The sequence below is a fragment of the Gouania willdenowi genome, chromosome 17 (assembly GCF_900634775.1).
Source record: "Gouania willdenowi chromosome 17, fGouWil2.1, whole genome shotgun sequence".
In the NCBI taxonomy this organism is placed as follows: Eukaryota; Metazoa; Chordata; class Actinopteri; order Blenniiformes; family Gobiesocidae; genus Gouania; species Gouania willdenowi.
Genome location: NC_041060.1, coordinates 33,735,028 through 33,751,601, shown reverse-complemented (window position 1 = coordinate 33,751,601; position 16,574 = coordinate 33,735,028). Strand labels below are relative to the sequence as shown.

Genomic DNA, 16,574 nt, shown 5'->3' with positions numbered 1-16,574 from the left:
GCGTACCATTCAAAATACTAACGATTTTTGAAAGTTGATTTTCTACTCTTACCTGTATTGTTCTACCATTAAGGAACTCTTTAATCCATACAAACATTCTTCCCCTAATGCCAGCATCGAAAATTTTAAACAGCAAACCCTCCCGCCACATACTGTCATAAGCCTTTTCTATATCAAGGAAAACTGCCACCACGGCCTCCTTATTAACCACTGCCCTTCGGATATCCTGATCCAATACTGCAACCGAGGCCATGGTATTTCTTCCAAACCTAAATCCGTTTTGATAATTCACAAAATAACCAGTTCTTTCTAAAAAATACACAAGTCTATTAGTGACCATCCTCTCCATCACCTTACACAGCACTGAAGTCAATGCAATAGGTCTATACGACGACGGAGAAGAGGGATCCTTTCCCGGCTTCAAGATTGGAATTACTACAGCATGTTTCCACACCCTTGGCATCGATCCAGCTTCCCAAATGTAGTTAAACAAGGAATGGATCTCTTCCAGCACTGGCTCATCCAGATGCTGCAAAATCTTATAACTTATCTCATCTTGTCCTGGTGAAGTATTGGCCCCAGCCTCTACTGCATCTTTAAGCTCCTTAAAAGAAAAATACAGATTAAACGAGCTGTTCGTGTCTTCACTGCATGTTAATTTCCAATTATTATCTCGCAGAACTTCATTTCTCATTCTAAGACTTTCATCCCCCAAAACTGTCGAGTTATGCACTTCTTGAAATACTTCTACACACATCAGCTTTTTCTTTGCTACAGACAGCTTCTGCGCTGCTATTCTTTAACACAGGTATAGCAGTATTACTCCTTTTCCCCACCATTCTATGAATCCGAGCCCAGATTTCTTTAACTTGGGTTCTTGGTCCTATCGTACTACAGAACTCCCTCCAACATTTATTTTTTGCCCCCTTAATTATTTTCCGAGCCAAAGCCCTACACCTCTTATAATCAATAACATTTTCCTGAGTAGGATGCATCCTTAACTTTTTAAAAGCCTTCCTTCTATTGCTTACTGCTTCAGCACATTCCTTGTTCCACCATGGAACAATTATTCGATCACGGGGCAACCTTCTACTCGAAATAGTCTCTGCAGCTACTCTCATAATCATATCTGTCAAAGATTTACACATGTTATCTATAGACCCGTTACTATCTACCCCATCCAACCCCTTATTAGTACCTTCTCTGAACTTGTCCCAATCCACCCTGGAAAAATCCAATCTGTGACATCTGTCTGAAGATTCTACCATAATTGCTCTACCAAAAGTAGCCATAACAGGAAAATGATCGCTTCCGAGTGTATCATCATCCCAAACTTCCCACTTTGCTAACATTGCCAATGAAGGGCACGTAAAACTGAGATCAAGGCAAGAAGTCTTGTTTGTATTAATATCAATTCGAGTAGCTCTTCCATCATTCAAAATTACAAAATTGCTTCTATCTAAAAATTCTTCTACCACTAAAACATTCCAATGCAATTTCACATTCACATTGTTTATAGTGAACACCTTTTTTGATAAATGTATGCTGGACTCCGTATGCTGTCCTGTCCCATCCATCCTCCAACACCTTCATTCCACACACGCTCTTCATTCTCATTGCTTTGTCTTTCTGTACTTTCGTTTTACAATCAATCAATAAATTCCCATCTCTCACAAACCTTGCCATTTCTATTTCTCCCTCTTTACTTTTTAACTCTCTGGTTACTCCAACAGGACTGCATTTCAACATCTCCACATTGTGTGACTCTAGTTTTAACATTATCTTGTGACAGTTTAGCCACAGTCCCGCTCTCTCTACTCCAAACAACACGTGTTTTTCCCAGTCGAGACTCGCCCCTCAGCCGTGAAACGCGTCTACATCCGGTCGGTCTATTTTATGGCCATTTGTGTACTATTTAAAAGGTTGAAACCCTGGTCTTTAAAAATCATTCGAAATTTATGTTTTGAGTAAATTTTTATTTTTTTAAATTAATGTTTGGTTTTTGATTGTCAATGTTGTGTATTGTGTTTAAATCCGTTTTTATTTCTTTTTGTCTTTTTTTTCATTAACAATTAAAAACATCACAAAACAATCATATTTACATATTTACATGTGTACTATATATATATATATATATATATATATATATATATATATATATATATATATATATATATATATATTTTTTTTTTTAAATTTTTTTTTTTTAAGAATTTTTTGATAAAATGTTTTGATATATATCATACAACATTCTTTTTTAACCTAAAAATATGTATATATATATTTAACAAATGTCGTATTTATTTAAATTAACAATTAAAAATACAAAAAAAAATCTGTCACATATTTAAATGTGTACTATTGAAGTATTTAACAAACGTCGTATGGTCGGTTTACATTCAAATATCACGTTCCCGCAGATCTGTCGTAAGGAAGCGATGAAGGAAGTGACGTAGTATACACGCATGCGTAAAAAGGATTGGGCACTGACAGTTGACCAGTATAAACAGGAAGTAGCCCGTCTCCTTCATCTTTACAGTGGCAGCCGTTACATGCTAACTTACCTGCTGCATATCGTCGTATCGCAGACATCTTTGTGTATTTTTCTTTCACATACGTTGAGACAGTGTGTTTTAGTCTTTCTGTTGTGTTTTATACATTTTGCTTGGATAAAGAAGAAGTCCCTCTTCCACGGACTGTTTGACGGAGCCGAGTTTTTGTCTTTGAAAGACAAAACGGTCCCAGAAACATGGCGAACTACAACGGTAAGAGACTTCTGTGGAGCTCAGTGTTAATATCAAACATCTGCTTATTCCTTTTAGAGGAAGATGACTTCAAAATGAGGAGTGAGGTCAGCAGAGCTAAGAATAGGGTCCAAATTGGTGGTAACAGTGTCATGGAGTCTCTGTACACCGCTGGTATATTTTCTAAATACATGTAAACCATGTGCCAAACTACACTGTACCTACAATCTATGGATCCTTTTAGGTTATGTAATATCTCGGTATTAGTTATGAAGGTGAATGACTTGGTTTGTGCACTGAGCTCTGAGACAAAGCACAGGGCAAAGGTTGCTCTCGTTTGTGGGGTTTAAACTGGTTTTATATTTGTGGGGACATTGGTTCCGATCTGTAAACAAAACCCCAAAAACACTGTCAGAGTGAACAGAACCAGACCAGATGTTCACTACACCTGGTTTCCCTCCACAGGTCCTGGACCATGTCTCCTCACACACTAGGACTGTTTAGTAGGGATGTCCCAATGCAACTTTTTACCACTTCCGATACTATACCGATATTGCAGCCTTGAGTATTGGCCGATACCGATCCGATACGACATCAGCACAAATCATACAAACTTTTATGATTTATTTTGTAGTGTGGAATGTTATAAAAGGTTTGTCAGCAACAGTAGAGATGATAAAAACTGACCTATTTATTATTAACTAATTGGTTACATACATTTTAACCTTCACCTATAATATCTACAGTATTCTACAATTGAATTAACATCATATATATTGTAGATTTTAGATGAAGTCCTATAAAATCTGATATTCATTATTTGGTTGACAATGGACCGATATCAATATCGGAACGGGACATCCCTACTGTTTAGGATTTATTTTTTGGATGTTTCATCTCGTAGCTGCTGCTCATGTTCTTTGAATTTTCATTTGAGTTTTAAACCAGTAAAATCAAATCAAAATAACAGCACTATTTATTTGATTTTTTGATTTGGTTTAGAAACAGAAGAACAAATGACCAACCATTTACGGATTGAACAGTGAAAAGATCATACTAAATTTATTTTACTGTGTTTGCAGTACAAACTATAGACAGTAGGTGTGGAAAGGTATATTACATGTAATTATACAACAGTAAACGTTAACATTTTACAAAGTCATCTTGAGCTAAATTGTAGCGTGTTGCTAATGGGGTCTTCTCCAACACCTGGTAGACATTAAAAGTAGTTTCTCTGCCGTCATTGTTAAACAGTATTTTATTTTGAAGTCTTACAAATGTCAAAAGTTTCACATTAAAGTACCTGTTTATGCACATGACACATTTACTTTATCTCTGGTTGTTAGTAAATCCCGACATGTATCAACATTTAACGACACAGATTAATTTAATTTCACTGATTAAATTTGCTTATTCAATTCCTTTATTAAAATATTTCATTATGTAGGTATACTGTAAATGTATAATTTTAGTATTTTTTTGACAATTGAATGCTGGTACAAAAATACATTTCACTGCTCATTGTACAATCTAAGACAAAGCATAGAGATGCACCGTGCTATCGGAAAATTATTGGCCAAAATCAAAAATGAAAAAAAAAAACAAGGCCAAAAACTGAAAGAAATGATTCTGTCATTATTAGTAACATTGCATTTATGGCTATGCATGTGTACTAAACTCACTGAAATTATAGGTTAATGATGTTTATTTTCTTTTACAGAAGACAATGACAGATTTGCACCCCAACATTTTGGCAAAGGCCGAGGCCCCTACAGGGGACGGTCTTTCCACAGACACCAGCAGCGGGGGAACCACCGTGGTGGATGTGGAGGACCTGGAGTGTGGTCCAGGCTTGGCCTCAATAGAGATGTGGCCATGAGTGACAGCTCTCAGAACGGCAGTTCTCATCAAAGATAGTAAGTGTTGACTTTCATTAAATGTTGTCTTCATAAGAATACATGATATTCCTGAAACAACATTCAATTCATACATTGTAAATGAAAAAGTAGCAGTAATACAATAATAATTAATAGCGCGCTCGAGTCAATGTGAATAAGACGCAGTTTTTAAATGTTGGTTCACAGTTGCAGATGGTCCCACATGTTTTAATCCAGACATTTAATTTAATCATCACAATCCTGTTTCTTACTACAGTATCTATTTATAATGCAAGGTGTGTGTGTCTCTGAAATATATCTGTGGATAAGTAGGGCCCTATAAAATACATTGTTTAAATTACGTTTTTTTTTTAGAAATATTTATAATTTTTTAAAGAAAATATTAGTTTTTAACTCCTGTGAGGAAACAAAATAAAAACTAATAAAAAAAAATAAATAATAATAATTAAACAAAAATGTGTGTCAAAAATAAAATAAGATACAATTAAAGGGTAGATATAAGTTGTAGTGACATGGATTATTCTGACTGCTCCTTTTTAATTATTTATATGTTATATAAATATGTATGAGAACAGCTTTAATGTCACTATATTTCCTCTCGGGCATCAATGGTTTACTGAATCTGATCAGGTTTATTGATTAACTTTTGATCAACTTTGTTTAAATAAACCTAATTTAAATGATCCTATCTTCTGTAGCTCTGATGAGATGTTAGAATGTAACATTCTAATAACGTTGCTCCAACGGACTTTTATTTTGTAAACCGGAAGTTCCCACTGAAACTGTTGTACTTGAGGTAGCTAGCTGACTGTGAATGTTTACCTACGAGGCACAGACAGACACAACAGTTCGAACACTGAGCAGGGGAAGATGATTAAAGTTGATCACAGGTTAAACGGGCACTGGAGGCTCTGTAGTTTGGAGGCAGTGATGATTTGCGTTGCTTTTTAGACGGTGTTTGTGGTGATTTAAGATGAGTTTAATGCAACCTGAACAGGAGGAGGGAGGGTGGTGCACCTAATAGGCGTTCCCCGGAAACATTTCCCCGTTTAAAAAAAAAAGTTCTTTGCCCCACGGTGACGGCGTTTCATGTCCATTTGCGCATTTAACCATTTTCATTGGTTGATTTCGTGATTCCGTTCATTCCGTGGTCACTTGTGTTTTGCTTTTGTACAGAAATCATTATCATTAATATTATTTTGTCTTGTTCAGCATTCCTTATGGGAGAGTATTTAGCAAAGGAGACGGCTGTATGGACAGAGACTGGCCACAAGGCAAAGGTGGAGGTGGCGGCAGAGGAGGAGGAGGAAGAGGGAGAGGATCTTTCAGAGGAGGAATTAGAAGCCGACTCGGCTGGTTCAAAATCACGGTGTGTAAGCTCACACTCACATCTACCTAATCTGCTTTGTGATTGGTCTAACAGCATCTTAATTTGTTTGCCTTGTCAACAGACTCCTCACGGCAACAAGTATGACAACAACAAGTGTTCTCGCAAGGTCACAGTTTGTGATGGCTATAAGGTACGTTTGTGATGACAACTGGAAACACAAACTCACTTCTATGAGAACTTTGTGTTCAGGATCTGTTATCAGCTTTGAGCTCACATACACCTGCCTTTATGATAAATGTTTTTATTACTTTTTTCATGCAAATGGTTTGAAAACTGAGCTTCAGGATTTCAGTTTTTAAAAAACCAATTACAAAGGTTTCTGAATACTTCAAAATGATCAAGGATTTCTTAGAAAACTACAGTCAAAACCACCAACTGGTTCTCAGTGTTTGTCCAGTTCATCTCACAGTGAACAATGTTTACTGATAAATGTATTCTTTGCATTTAGTGAATAGTTTGCTAAATGTTCTCACAGGCTCTACATTACTGTTTTCACTCATTAGTTTGTGATCTTTTTTTTCCTTGACTGATGTTCCTCAAGGTGGATGTACACGTCAACCGCAGTGATCCCCCCAAATTCTGCCTCTCAGAGCTGAAGGTTGAAGAATTGGAACATCTGAAGGTCAGTGATAACAAATCATTCAGGAGGTCAGTGTAGACATTGTAGAGGAGTTCAAATACCTGGGAGTGGTAATAGACAATAAACTGGACTGGGGGAGGAACACTGACTCCCTCTACAGGAAGGACCAAAGCCTTGTGAGGTCCTTCAACATCTGCAGAAAAATGCTGAGGATGTTTTATGAGTCAGTGGTGGTGTGTGTGATTCTCTACGATGTTGTTTGCTTTGTCCTATTGTCCACAGGAATTTAAAATTGGGAATATTCTAAAATAGAAACTTTTCATGGGAATGATGTATAGGAATTTACTGGACATTTTGAGTTATTTTAAATAACAATACCATAGCCAAATGTTAATATCCATGCAAAATAGTACATACAATAGTACATCTTGTTTTTTAGGACTTGCAGAAAGTAGTATGTTAGCATTAATTGGTCAAAGTTGTTGTCTGTTAACGGTTAAATAGTTAACTATGAGCATCCCTGATTTAAAAGAATGTATTTGAACTGTTTTAAAGATGTTTTTTTCTCTTTTCTAGCAATGCATGTCAAAACGTTTTGATGGTTCACAGCAAGCTTGGGATCTGACCAGTTTCCACACAGACCCAGGTAACCACACCACATCTTTTGGCATTAGATAATTCACAATGTTGACCACTTCCTTTGACATCTCAAAGGAAACACCTTGGATTGGTGTTGTTTTATATAGTGGAAGTATTTATCAGTCACTGCTTTATAAAACACAATCTAAATGGCTTGTGTTACTGGGTTAACAGGCTGGAAGCACCAGGTGATACTTTTATATACAGTTGACATTTTATTATTATTCATTGATTACAGTTGGTTTCATAATTTATTATTATTATTTTTACTTAAAATGTGGTTTAAATGTTTTAAATCTTCAGAATTGTGTTGTTTCATGATGCCTGTTTTTCACCGTCCTTGTGGATTCTTTCATAAGTGGACGTGAATGTTGAAACTTTTATCTGTTTAACAGACTTGGTGTCCCAGGATATTAAAGTGGTTTTACACAGGAAAACAAACATGGAGGCTCTCATTAAGATCATTGAAGAAAACATTCCTCAGGTAACGGTCGTACGACAATCAGCAACAATCTGTGTATCTTCATATACTGTGGATACTTTAAAAGTTAGATCATCAAAGTGAAGTCCAGACCTAATGAAATCAATGTTTTCTTTGCAGTTGACAAGTTTGAACCTCAGTCACAACTGCATCCAGAGACTGGATGAACTCAGCGAGCTTGTGACCAAAGTTCCTCATCTGAAGGCCCTGAACCTTTCACACAACGACGTAAGACTGGCAGCTCCAAGGCTTTCATTGTCATGTTTATGTAGTAGTGTTGAAGGTTCATGTGTTGACGCCTACCGGCTTCCTGTTTGTTCTTCAGCTGAAAACTGAACATGAGCTGGACAAGTTGAAGGGGCTGAAACTGGTGGAGCTGTGGTTGGTCAGAAACCCTCTCTGTGACCTTTTCAAAGACAGATCTTCATACGTCAGGTCAGTTTTCTATTCTGGGTTGTTACAGATGTTTACACGTGAGCTCAGTAGATTTAGTGTGACAACAAAGGATGTTATTGTCATTTTACTGTTAAAATCTTGAATATATGATTGTAGTTTGTTTACCAGATGTAGTTCTGGTAACTTTGTTTTCTTATGATTCCTAAAAATAGTTGACTGACCGCTCTGCATCCAAGAAGCTAATGTTTCCATAGTTCATTAAAACAGACGCCCAGTTATTGGTGTTCAGCCCGTGAAATACATTTGTTGTGTAAACATTTGCAGATTGAAAAAGATTTGATCCAAATTTAAAGTTTTGATGATTTATTATCGAAGGCACTTTCTGCCAATCCAACGTCTTATATCTGAGTTTCCCACAACATGCAACCAACGTGCGTCAAACCCGCTGTTGTGTGTTTTTGTTCCTAATCAATGACTGAATTTTCCCACAGTTGATGGAGAACTTGTAAACGAAGGAAGACCCAACAATGTCCAAATTGAGAAAAGTGCTTTGTGTATGGTTGTGTTAAATCACAGGGTCTAACACATGAATGATTCACAGAAAATCAAACGGTACCGTGTTTTGTGACCCCACTTTTAAAAATGTGATTCAGACCGAGCACTGGTGTAAATGTGAACTCAACCATTTAATTTAGTCCCTGAACAGCAGCTGTGTCGACTACGAGAGAGTTAACGATGACGCTGCGGAGGCGGACCGCACCTCCATTAGCATTAGGAGCTAACACATATATCCTGACTGTTGCATCGCAAAACATGCTGTTGCTTATAGTCTGTATTCACAGGTGCACAGCGGAGGTGGGGCGCACACAGGCTTCTGTGTTCACCATCACCCTGAAACGGACTGAAGTCTCTGGTATGAAAGTGAAACCACTCTAGGACTCTCCATTTTAACATGCTGAGTAAACAAAACAAGCGCGTACACACACACACACAGCTTTCAGAGCCAGTAAACAAGGAAAGAAGTCAGCGCTCAGATGCTCCGTTCCAACCGAGAGACATTGTAACGGTTTACACATAGATTTTCACCTTTATGCACATGAGTGAAATACTATAAAACCGTGTCACGTAAAGCAAACAACTCTTCAGTTTAAATGAGACGATAAAACAACACAATGGGAGCTTCTACAGAAAGTTTCATTACGACAATGATGTCATTGATCGATAGACATTACAGCCGATCACATGAATTGCATAAAATGCTAAATATCGGCCGATCCCATAAAGCCGATCAGATTGGTGTAAAAACACCAAAGACATAGTCATTTATACTCTTTCCTCTACATGTACTTTCAGACACACTATTGTTTAGTATAAAAACATTCTTGTAACTTGTAAATTGCTTCCTTTCCTGTGATTAACATTTCTTTTTCATGCTTAAATCTAAATGTCATCTGTAATCAAGTCAATGTTCTACACAGCACAGCGTAGTGTTGCAGTGAACAAAATGAATGTGTTAGTGGAGCAGCAGGTCTTACTGAGTTTTACAGTGATTAACTTATTGTGTCAACTTTGAATTCTCACACTAATTCTTATGCTTTTCTATTTTGTTTACGTTCCAGTGCTGTGTGCCAGAAGTTTCCCCAGCTTCTGAAGTTGGTAGGTCTACTCACTCATTCATTCATCAGCAGTTTATGGTCACTCTTCATTTCTACCACCATAGTTTTGATACTAGAGGACCTTAGTGTTTAAAGTCTTTTTGTCAATTCTCAGTTGTGTTAAAGCTGCTGTGAACAATAATGATCTATCAGATAAAAGACATGGTGTAAACCTCCATAGAACAATAACTCAAACATCAATTGCACAACAAAATAATAAAAAAGTTGAAATTGCAGCTTGAAAGTTTGTTCCACGTTTTGTACATTGCATTGTGGGATGTGGAGTCCCATAGAATAGGATAGAGGTGTACTTAATTCTGTCAAATAAACTTCCCAACATAATTCTGGTGTTTTCACAGACTGAACGTTGCGGTAAAAACAGTGGTGGAAGTTATTCACACAGAAAGTTCTATATATTCTATATATTCAGCTGAAATTGAATACCTCACGTAGTGACGTGATGTCACAGGGACAAACTACAACATAAATGAGTCGAGCCACTCAGAAATCCTGATATGAATTAAATAAACTTTCAAACAACAATTTCAACCTTTTACATTTAGAGTGATCTAACATATATTAATCTGAGGTCTACAGTATGTCTTTATCTGTTTAAAAAATGAAATAAATAAATAAAAAGATCATATCTAGCAGCTATAAGTACAGTTTATTGTAATTGTTTACAAGATGTAAAATCATCAAATAAATAAGTACTTTTATTCCCCCCAAATATGTATTTATTTATTTTTAGGGACGATGCAATCAACATAGTTACAATAAAGGTTTACAGCTGATGCGACGCATAAAGAGCTTCTAGCTAATGCTAATTCACAGCTCATGTCCCTGGTTGGGCCTTTTTACACAATTTACATGAATAAAACACATTAATACAACATTTGTATGAAACTTTTTCAATCACACGATCACATGTACATTCACACAGACTCAGTGTTATTTACTTTGGTTTGTTTTCAGACTGAACCCTAGAAGTGAACATTTTAAACTCAGATATGGTTTTAAGTTCTGTGATTAATGAGTTCTACAGCTTTGGGCCTGAGTACGATGTACCAGTCACTATATATTTATTGACTGGTTCATTGAGTTTGTTTTTATCCACGTGGACCAACCAGATTAGTTCAGAGGTCACAGATTAGATTTGTTCTGGTTCCTTGAGTTTAGTTTGTGTTTTAATCCAGTGGTTTTTAATGATAATGTTATGGCCAGTGTCAGTCATGTTTCATATAACACCAGATATTCACCAAATGAACTGATATTTTCCAACTTGTACTAAACTGTGTATTGTCCCTCATCAGGATGGAAATGACCTCCCCCCACACAATGGCTTTGATGTGGACACACCCACCACTCTCCCACCTTGCAAGGTTAGTCAGTGTGATGCTGAGTTGTCTGTTGTGTTCAAAACGTCACTTTTTCCAAATATAGAAGCCACTATATTTTTATATTCAAGCCTTTTCTTTTCTGTAATGAACGTCTCATTTCTCCTGCTAAATGTTGACCATGTGATCACACAGGGAAGCTGCTTTGGCTCTGATGACGCTAAAGTCTACATTCAGCACTTTTTGCAACAGTGAGTTTCTAACATTTTTCTCGCTGCTGCTTCACAGCGTTTCTAACAATAAGTAGGAAATGACATCAGTGATTGGTGTTGATATGCAGAGTGTGTTTTGTGTGTTTCACAGGTACTACAGTGTGTACGACTCTGGAGACAGACAGTCACTGCTGGGTGCCTACCATGATGAGGCGTTATTTTCACTAACAACACCGTACAACATCCAGAATTCATCAGGGTAAGGACACACACACACACACACGCACACAGAGAGACACACACACACACACACACGTACACGTTTTAACTGAGTGCTGCTGATTTCTTTGTTTTTCAGGAGCAGTCTGAGAGAATATTTCAAAGACAGTAGAAACCTGAAGAGGACCAAAGACTCCAGTAAGTTCTCCTGAAGTGAACGTATGACTTGTAATGATTAGGGTTGGCTACCAAAACCTGGAACGAGTATGGGACCAGTTCCCATGGAAACGCTAGTAACCAATAAGAACAAAGATTTCTGTGCCACACATTACTTGATACACATGACGTTGTTTTTGCTGATCAGATCATTGATCAATGACCTCATTTCTAACCGTAGCACATGCACAAAACACGGCCTGAAAGAAGGTGCGTGACACTATCCACCACAAATAAATGAATGTGAAGTTTATCTAATAATAGTTTATTTGTTTGTTGTTTTGAGTTAAATGTGTTAAATTTGACTCTAGCAATAAAAGGTCATTTTGAGATTTTGAAGTTAGTTTAAAATAATGATTTTGCACCAGAAGCGTTGAAAAAGTAGCGAGTAGTAACGATACCCAACCCTAGTGATGATGGAGCCCACCTGATGTTTGTCTTGTTTTCACCTGCCCTAGCGATGCGTTTCCGTCTGCTGAAACACAGACGACTGAATGTGGTGGCGCTCCTCAACGAGCTGCCAAAAACCCAGCATGACATCAGCTCTTTCACCGTGGACGTAAACGCCTACACAGTGAGTTCACGTCTGATCTGCCACACACTGAGTTACATCATTTGTGTTGTTCACTCTCAGCCAAACTGCTTTGTTTCCACAGAACACACTGCTGTCCTTCACAGTGGGCGGAGTCTTCAAAGAAGGTCAGTATCTTAGTCGTCATGGTTATAAGAAGATCCACTGCATCTATTCTCACTAACGCTTTTTGGACTTTTTCAGTTGTTATAGATGATAAATCTAAAGAATCTATAAAGGCCTTCTCCAGAGTTTTCATCACAGTTCCAGCAGTGGATTCTGGGTAAGTTACACATGTAAAATCAAAGTGCTCATTATCAGCTGTAGCTTCAGATAATGCTTGCCTCCACTAGTATGACTGGAATGAACAAACAGTAAATACTGTTTCACCACATGTGTTTTCTGTGTATTCCTATATTTACCTAATGTATATTTATTTGTCCATAAAATAAAATGATAAACAATAATGTTTTTACACAACAACCATTGTTATTGTAGAGATTACTAGTGATGGGCACCTTACACATTTAAACCGATACTCGGTACTCGTAAATCAGTATCGGTACTCAACGATACCACTTTTTAGTACTTTGTGTGGTAGTAAATATTAAATAATATAATACCAAAATATTCCAGTTATTACCATATTTATTTCTATTAATATTAATAATAATAATAACCACAACTTTAACAATTACATCAAACCAACATCTGTTTGTATTGTAGCAACAATATAATCAGGGTTGTGGTCAATTATAATTGTAATTGCTTAATTGATAATTAATTACAATTAAAGCATAATTATAATTGTTATTTTTTAAAATCTGTTGCTGTCATAATTGTATTTGAGTTCAGATAATTGACTATTTAATTGTATTTGCCATGGAAATTCTATAAAAATTGGCAATTATAATTTAAGGCTAAACTGGTAAATCATGTTACAGTTCTAAAGATGAACTAAGGCTTAGGCTGTGTCTGAATAGTCCCTCCTATCTCCTTTCCTATCCACTTTTCCTTAATCCTGTGGAAGATGTCATGGAGTTAAGGAAAGGTGTTAGGAGAGGAGTTAGGAAAAGGTGATCACGTTTGTTTTGATAATCAGACGCACTTCCACAAGGTGATGTAATAATCCTATGGCCACGCCTCCTTTCCTCAGAAAATTTAAACGCTCTTTTATCACGGCCACCACTTAAACACTTCCAGGTGTTAAAGGACAGTGGATAGGAAAGGAGATAGGAGGGACTATTGGGACACAGCCCTATATTACTGTAATATTAACACCATAGAAAGTCTCTAACCTTTGAACCCTGTGGTCCTCGTTCATACTTGAACAGTTTGTCCATCATCAACGACCAGCTCTTCATCAGACTGGCTACAACGGAGCAGATCAGCAGAGCTTTTGTGGCACCTGCCCCGACCCCTTCCTCCAACCCAGTGCCCACCCTCACTGCCCCACAGCAGGAGATGCTCAGCACCTTCTCCCTGAAGTCAGGCATGAAGCTGGAATGGTCCCTGAAGTAGGTGTCCTCTCCTAATCCGTCTACCAGACTAGGATGAATGTCACAGCTCACTGGTAAACACTGTCTGTGTGTTACAGGTGTCTGCAGGACAACGAGTGGGACTTGAACCAAGCAGCACTTATCTTCACTAAGTTAAAGGTGACACGACTCTAAACAATCTACGTCATGGTTTATATGTGCTGATGTCTAAAGTAGCAACTGTTTCTGTTTCAGACGGCGGGAAAGATCCCAGACGTGGCGTTCCTGAAGTAAAACATTCGGTTACGTTGTATCCTTGGTTCTCTGAGTGGAGAGACTATCTCTCCACTCAGTTAAATATTCCATATGTACGGGGACTGATCCCACTGGGACAGTTGACGTGGATATTTCTTTAAGACACACCACTACGTGGCCCATGCACAGGCTTAAAAGCCCCAGGTGTGCATGCAATCACTGATTCACATTGATTGGAACGGTTTCTGAGCGGCCTCGTGGTGGAGAGATAGCCGGCTGAACTCTGTGCTGCTGGAGCCACAGTCCTAGGGCGCTTGGCCGACTGCAGTCCATGCACAGGTGTGGGCGGCTGTGCCCTAAACACATGGCATCGGGCCTCCCTCAGTCTCACCGATAAAAACAGCTCATACAGGAGGATGGGTCATCCTTTGCCATAAATGTATGATCACTGCCCAGGCACATCACACAGTACTCATGGCCGTCCTCTGCAGGCATTCTCATATCGCAGCCCCTGCAGGGAGGTCCCTCTCAGCTTGCCATACTGACGTAGCAGGCAAACCAGGAAGTGCTCTCGCACGCTGTGTTTTGTTTATAGCCGAAGCAGCTAACAGTTGCTACAGCCGTCAGAGGACACAGCAGCGAGCCTACATACACACACACTGAAGGACACGCAGATGCGGAAGCCGGACAGCCAGCAATACACCTCGAGTCGCTCCAGCGCCAGGCGGAGAGGGGATGCCGCACCACGCCACGGTGCCCCTTCGCCAATTTCACTACCTGAGAATAAAGGGCAGACGAGCGATCCCGAGAGGGGCCCAGAGACCGACTCCTACTCCCACACACGGTTAGCGCTAATCTCCCTCACACGTCTGTCTCTCACGTCTCTTACTGCCAGAGTGGAAATCAATGAATCAGTGATTGCATGCACACCTGGGGCTTTTAAGCCCGTGCATGGGCCACGTAGTGGTGTGTCTTAAAGAAATATCCACGTCAACTGTCCCAGTGAGATCAGCCCCTGTACAAATGGAATATGTAACTGGGTGGAGAGATAGTCTCGATACGATAGAGAACATCTTTGTATTAAATGAACTCATGTGAACCGTTTGATCTGAATATTGTTGGGTAGTGAGTGTTTTAGATGATAGATAGATGATAGATAGATATATAGATATACAGTAAATAGATAGATATATAGAGATATAAATACTAGATAGATATATAGAGATATAAATCACAGCCACTACAGGGAGCACCAAGTAGTGGCAGTACTTTTTCCCCCTCTTCCTTTTTTTTCCTTCCCCTCCCTTCTCCTTAGGTGGGCGTTTACCTTGGCTGCTGCAGATCCTTAATCAGTGGATGAGACACACCTGGGAGTGAGCTGCAGCAGGAGTCATTGGTCCTCACATTAAAGCTGCAGGCAGTGTGTTTTCTGTTAACAACTATAGAGTCAGTACGATTGCTGTTCTGCCGCTTTCTGCTGCCAGCCTCTCACCTCATTCTCTGTGTCTCCAGTTTTGTTTCTCCACCCACTTGCTTGGAAACTGCAAGATCTTCTGCCAGAGTAACCACTGCTTCAAATCTCCCAGGATCAACTCCACCATCTGCCTCTGCTTCTCCTCTGGACTGGATTTCCTCACACGGCTCTGCTCAGCCATCATCCTCCACTTCCTCAGTCAGCCTGTTTCCTGATCTTCTGTCACCATCTCTCCATCACCCAAACCACCAGCTTTATTCCCCAGTTCTGTTTGTGTTTATATGTGAGTTGAATTAAATACTGCAAAGGATCATTGGTTGTCGTGTCTTGTTGTCCTGCACTTGAGCCTCTGAATACCGGCCGTGACACTGTTGCTCACATTCACACAAACAGAGCAGGATCTACAGAATTTAAGAAGTTAAAAACAATAAAATTCTTGGTTTTAGTTGAGTTCAGCAGGAGCTTGTTCTGCTGACTCCACTCCATAAAGTCCTCCACCAGGCCTCAGTACCCGCCCCCCCGACACATGCCACAATTGCAGTGTCATCAGAGAACTTCTGCATGTGTCAGAGTTGTAACTAAAGTCAGCAGTGTAGAGGGTGAAGAGGAGGGGGTAGAGCACAGTACCCTGAGGTGCTGCAGGTCAATGTTGAGGACCTACCGGAGAAGGCTGGGATGGATTGTATTAAAAGCACTGGAAAAATGGAAGAATAGCATCCTCACAATGGAGTGTCCCCCGCCCACCCCACCCACATCCAGGTATGTGAGGCCGCGGTGAAGAAGATAGAGGACTGCATCCTCAACCCCCACCTTCTCCTGGTAGAGCAATTGGAGGGGGTCCCTCACCGTCTCCCCTACAGAAACCACAGCTTACTTTATTAATAATAAAATCACATTGTTAGTGAGATAATTGTGTGCATTCTTTCTGTTCCCACTCCAGTTCAGAGTTTCTTTTCTACCATTACAATACATTTAAAACCATGTTTATTTATTTATTCCATGCTGACTAGGAGTGTGAAAAAAAATCAC

General features: G+C 39.0%; 1 protein-coding gene across 1 annotated transcript; it reads left to right on the top strand.

The window, feature by feature from the left end:
* The first annotated feature begins 2,482 nt into the window (after positions 1-2,482).
* LOC114479370 (nuclear RNA export factor 1-like) lies at positions 2,483-15,858 on the top strand. The gene is made up of 21 exons (XM_028473038.1): positions 2,483-2,765; positions 4,465-4,660; positions 5,855-6,011; positions 6,094-6,162; positions 6,574-6,654; positions 7,189-7,258; positions 7,647-7,735; positions 7,853-7,960; positions 8,058-8,167; positions 9,748-9,784; positions 11,097-11,165; positions 11,316-11,371; positions 11,484-11,591; positions 11,691-11,749; positions 12,226-12,341; positions 12,424-12,466; positions 12,543-12,621; positions 13,673-13,855; positions 13,936-13,996; positions 14,072-15,491; positions 15,584-15,858. Exons 1-20 carry the CDS (start codon positions 2,750-2,752, stop codon positions 14,108-14,110), a joined length of 1,746 nt encoding a protein of 581 aa, XP_028328839.1. The 5' UTR covers positions 2,483-2,749; the 3' UTR covers positions 14,111-15,491; positions 15,584-15,858.
* Positions 15,859-16,574: the final 716 nt, after the last annotated feature.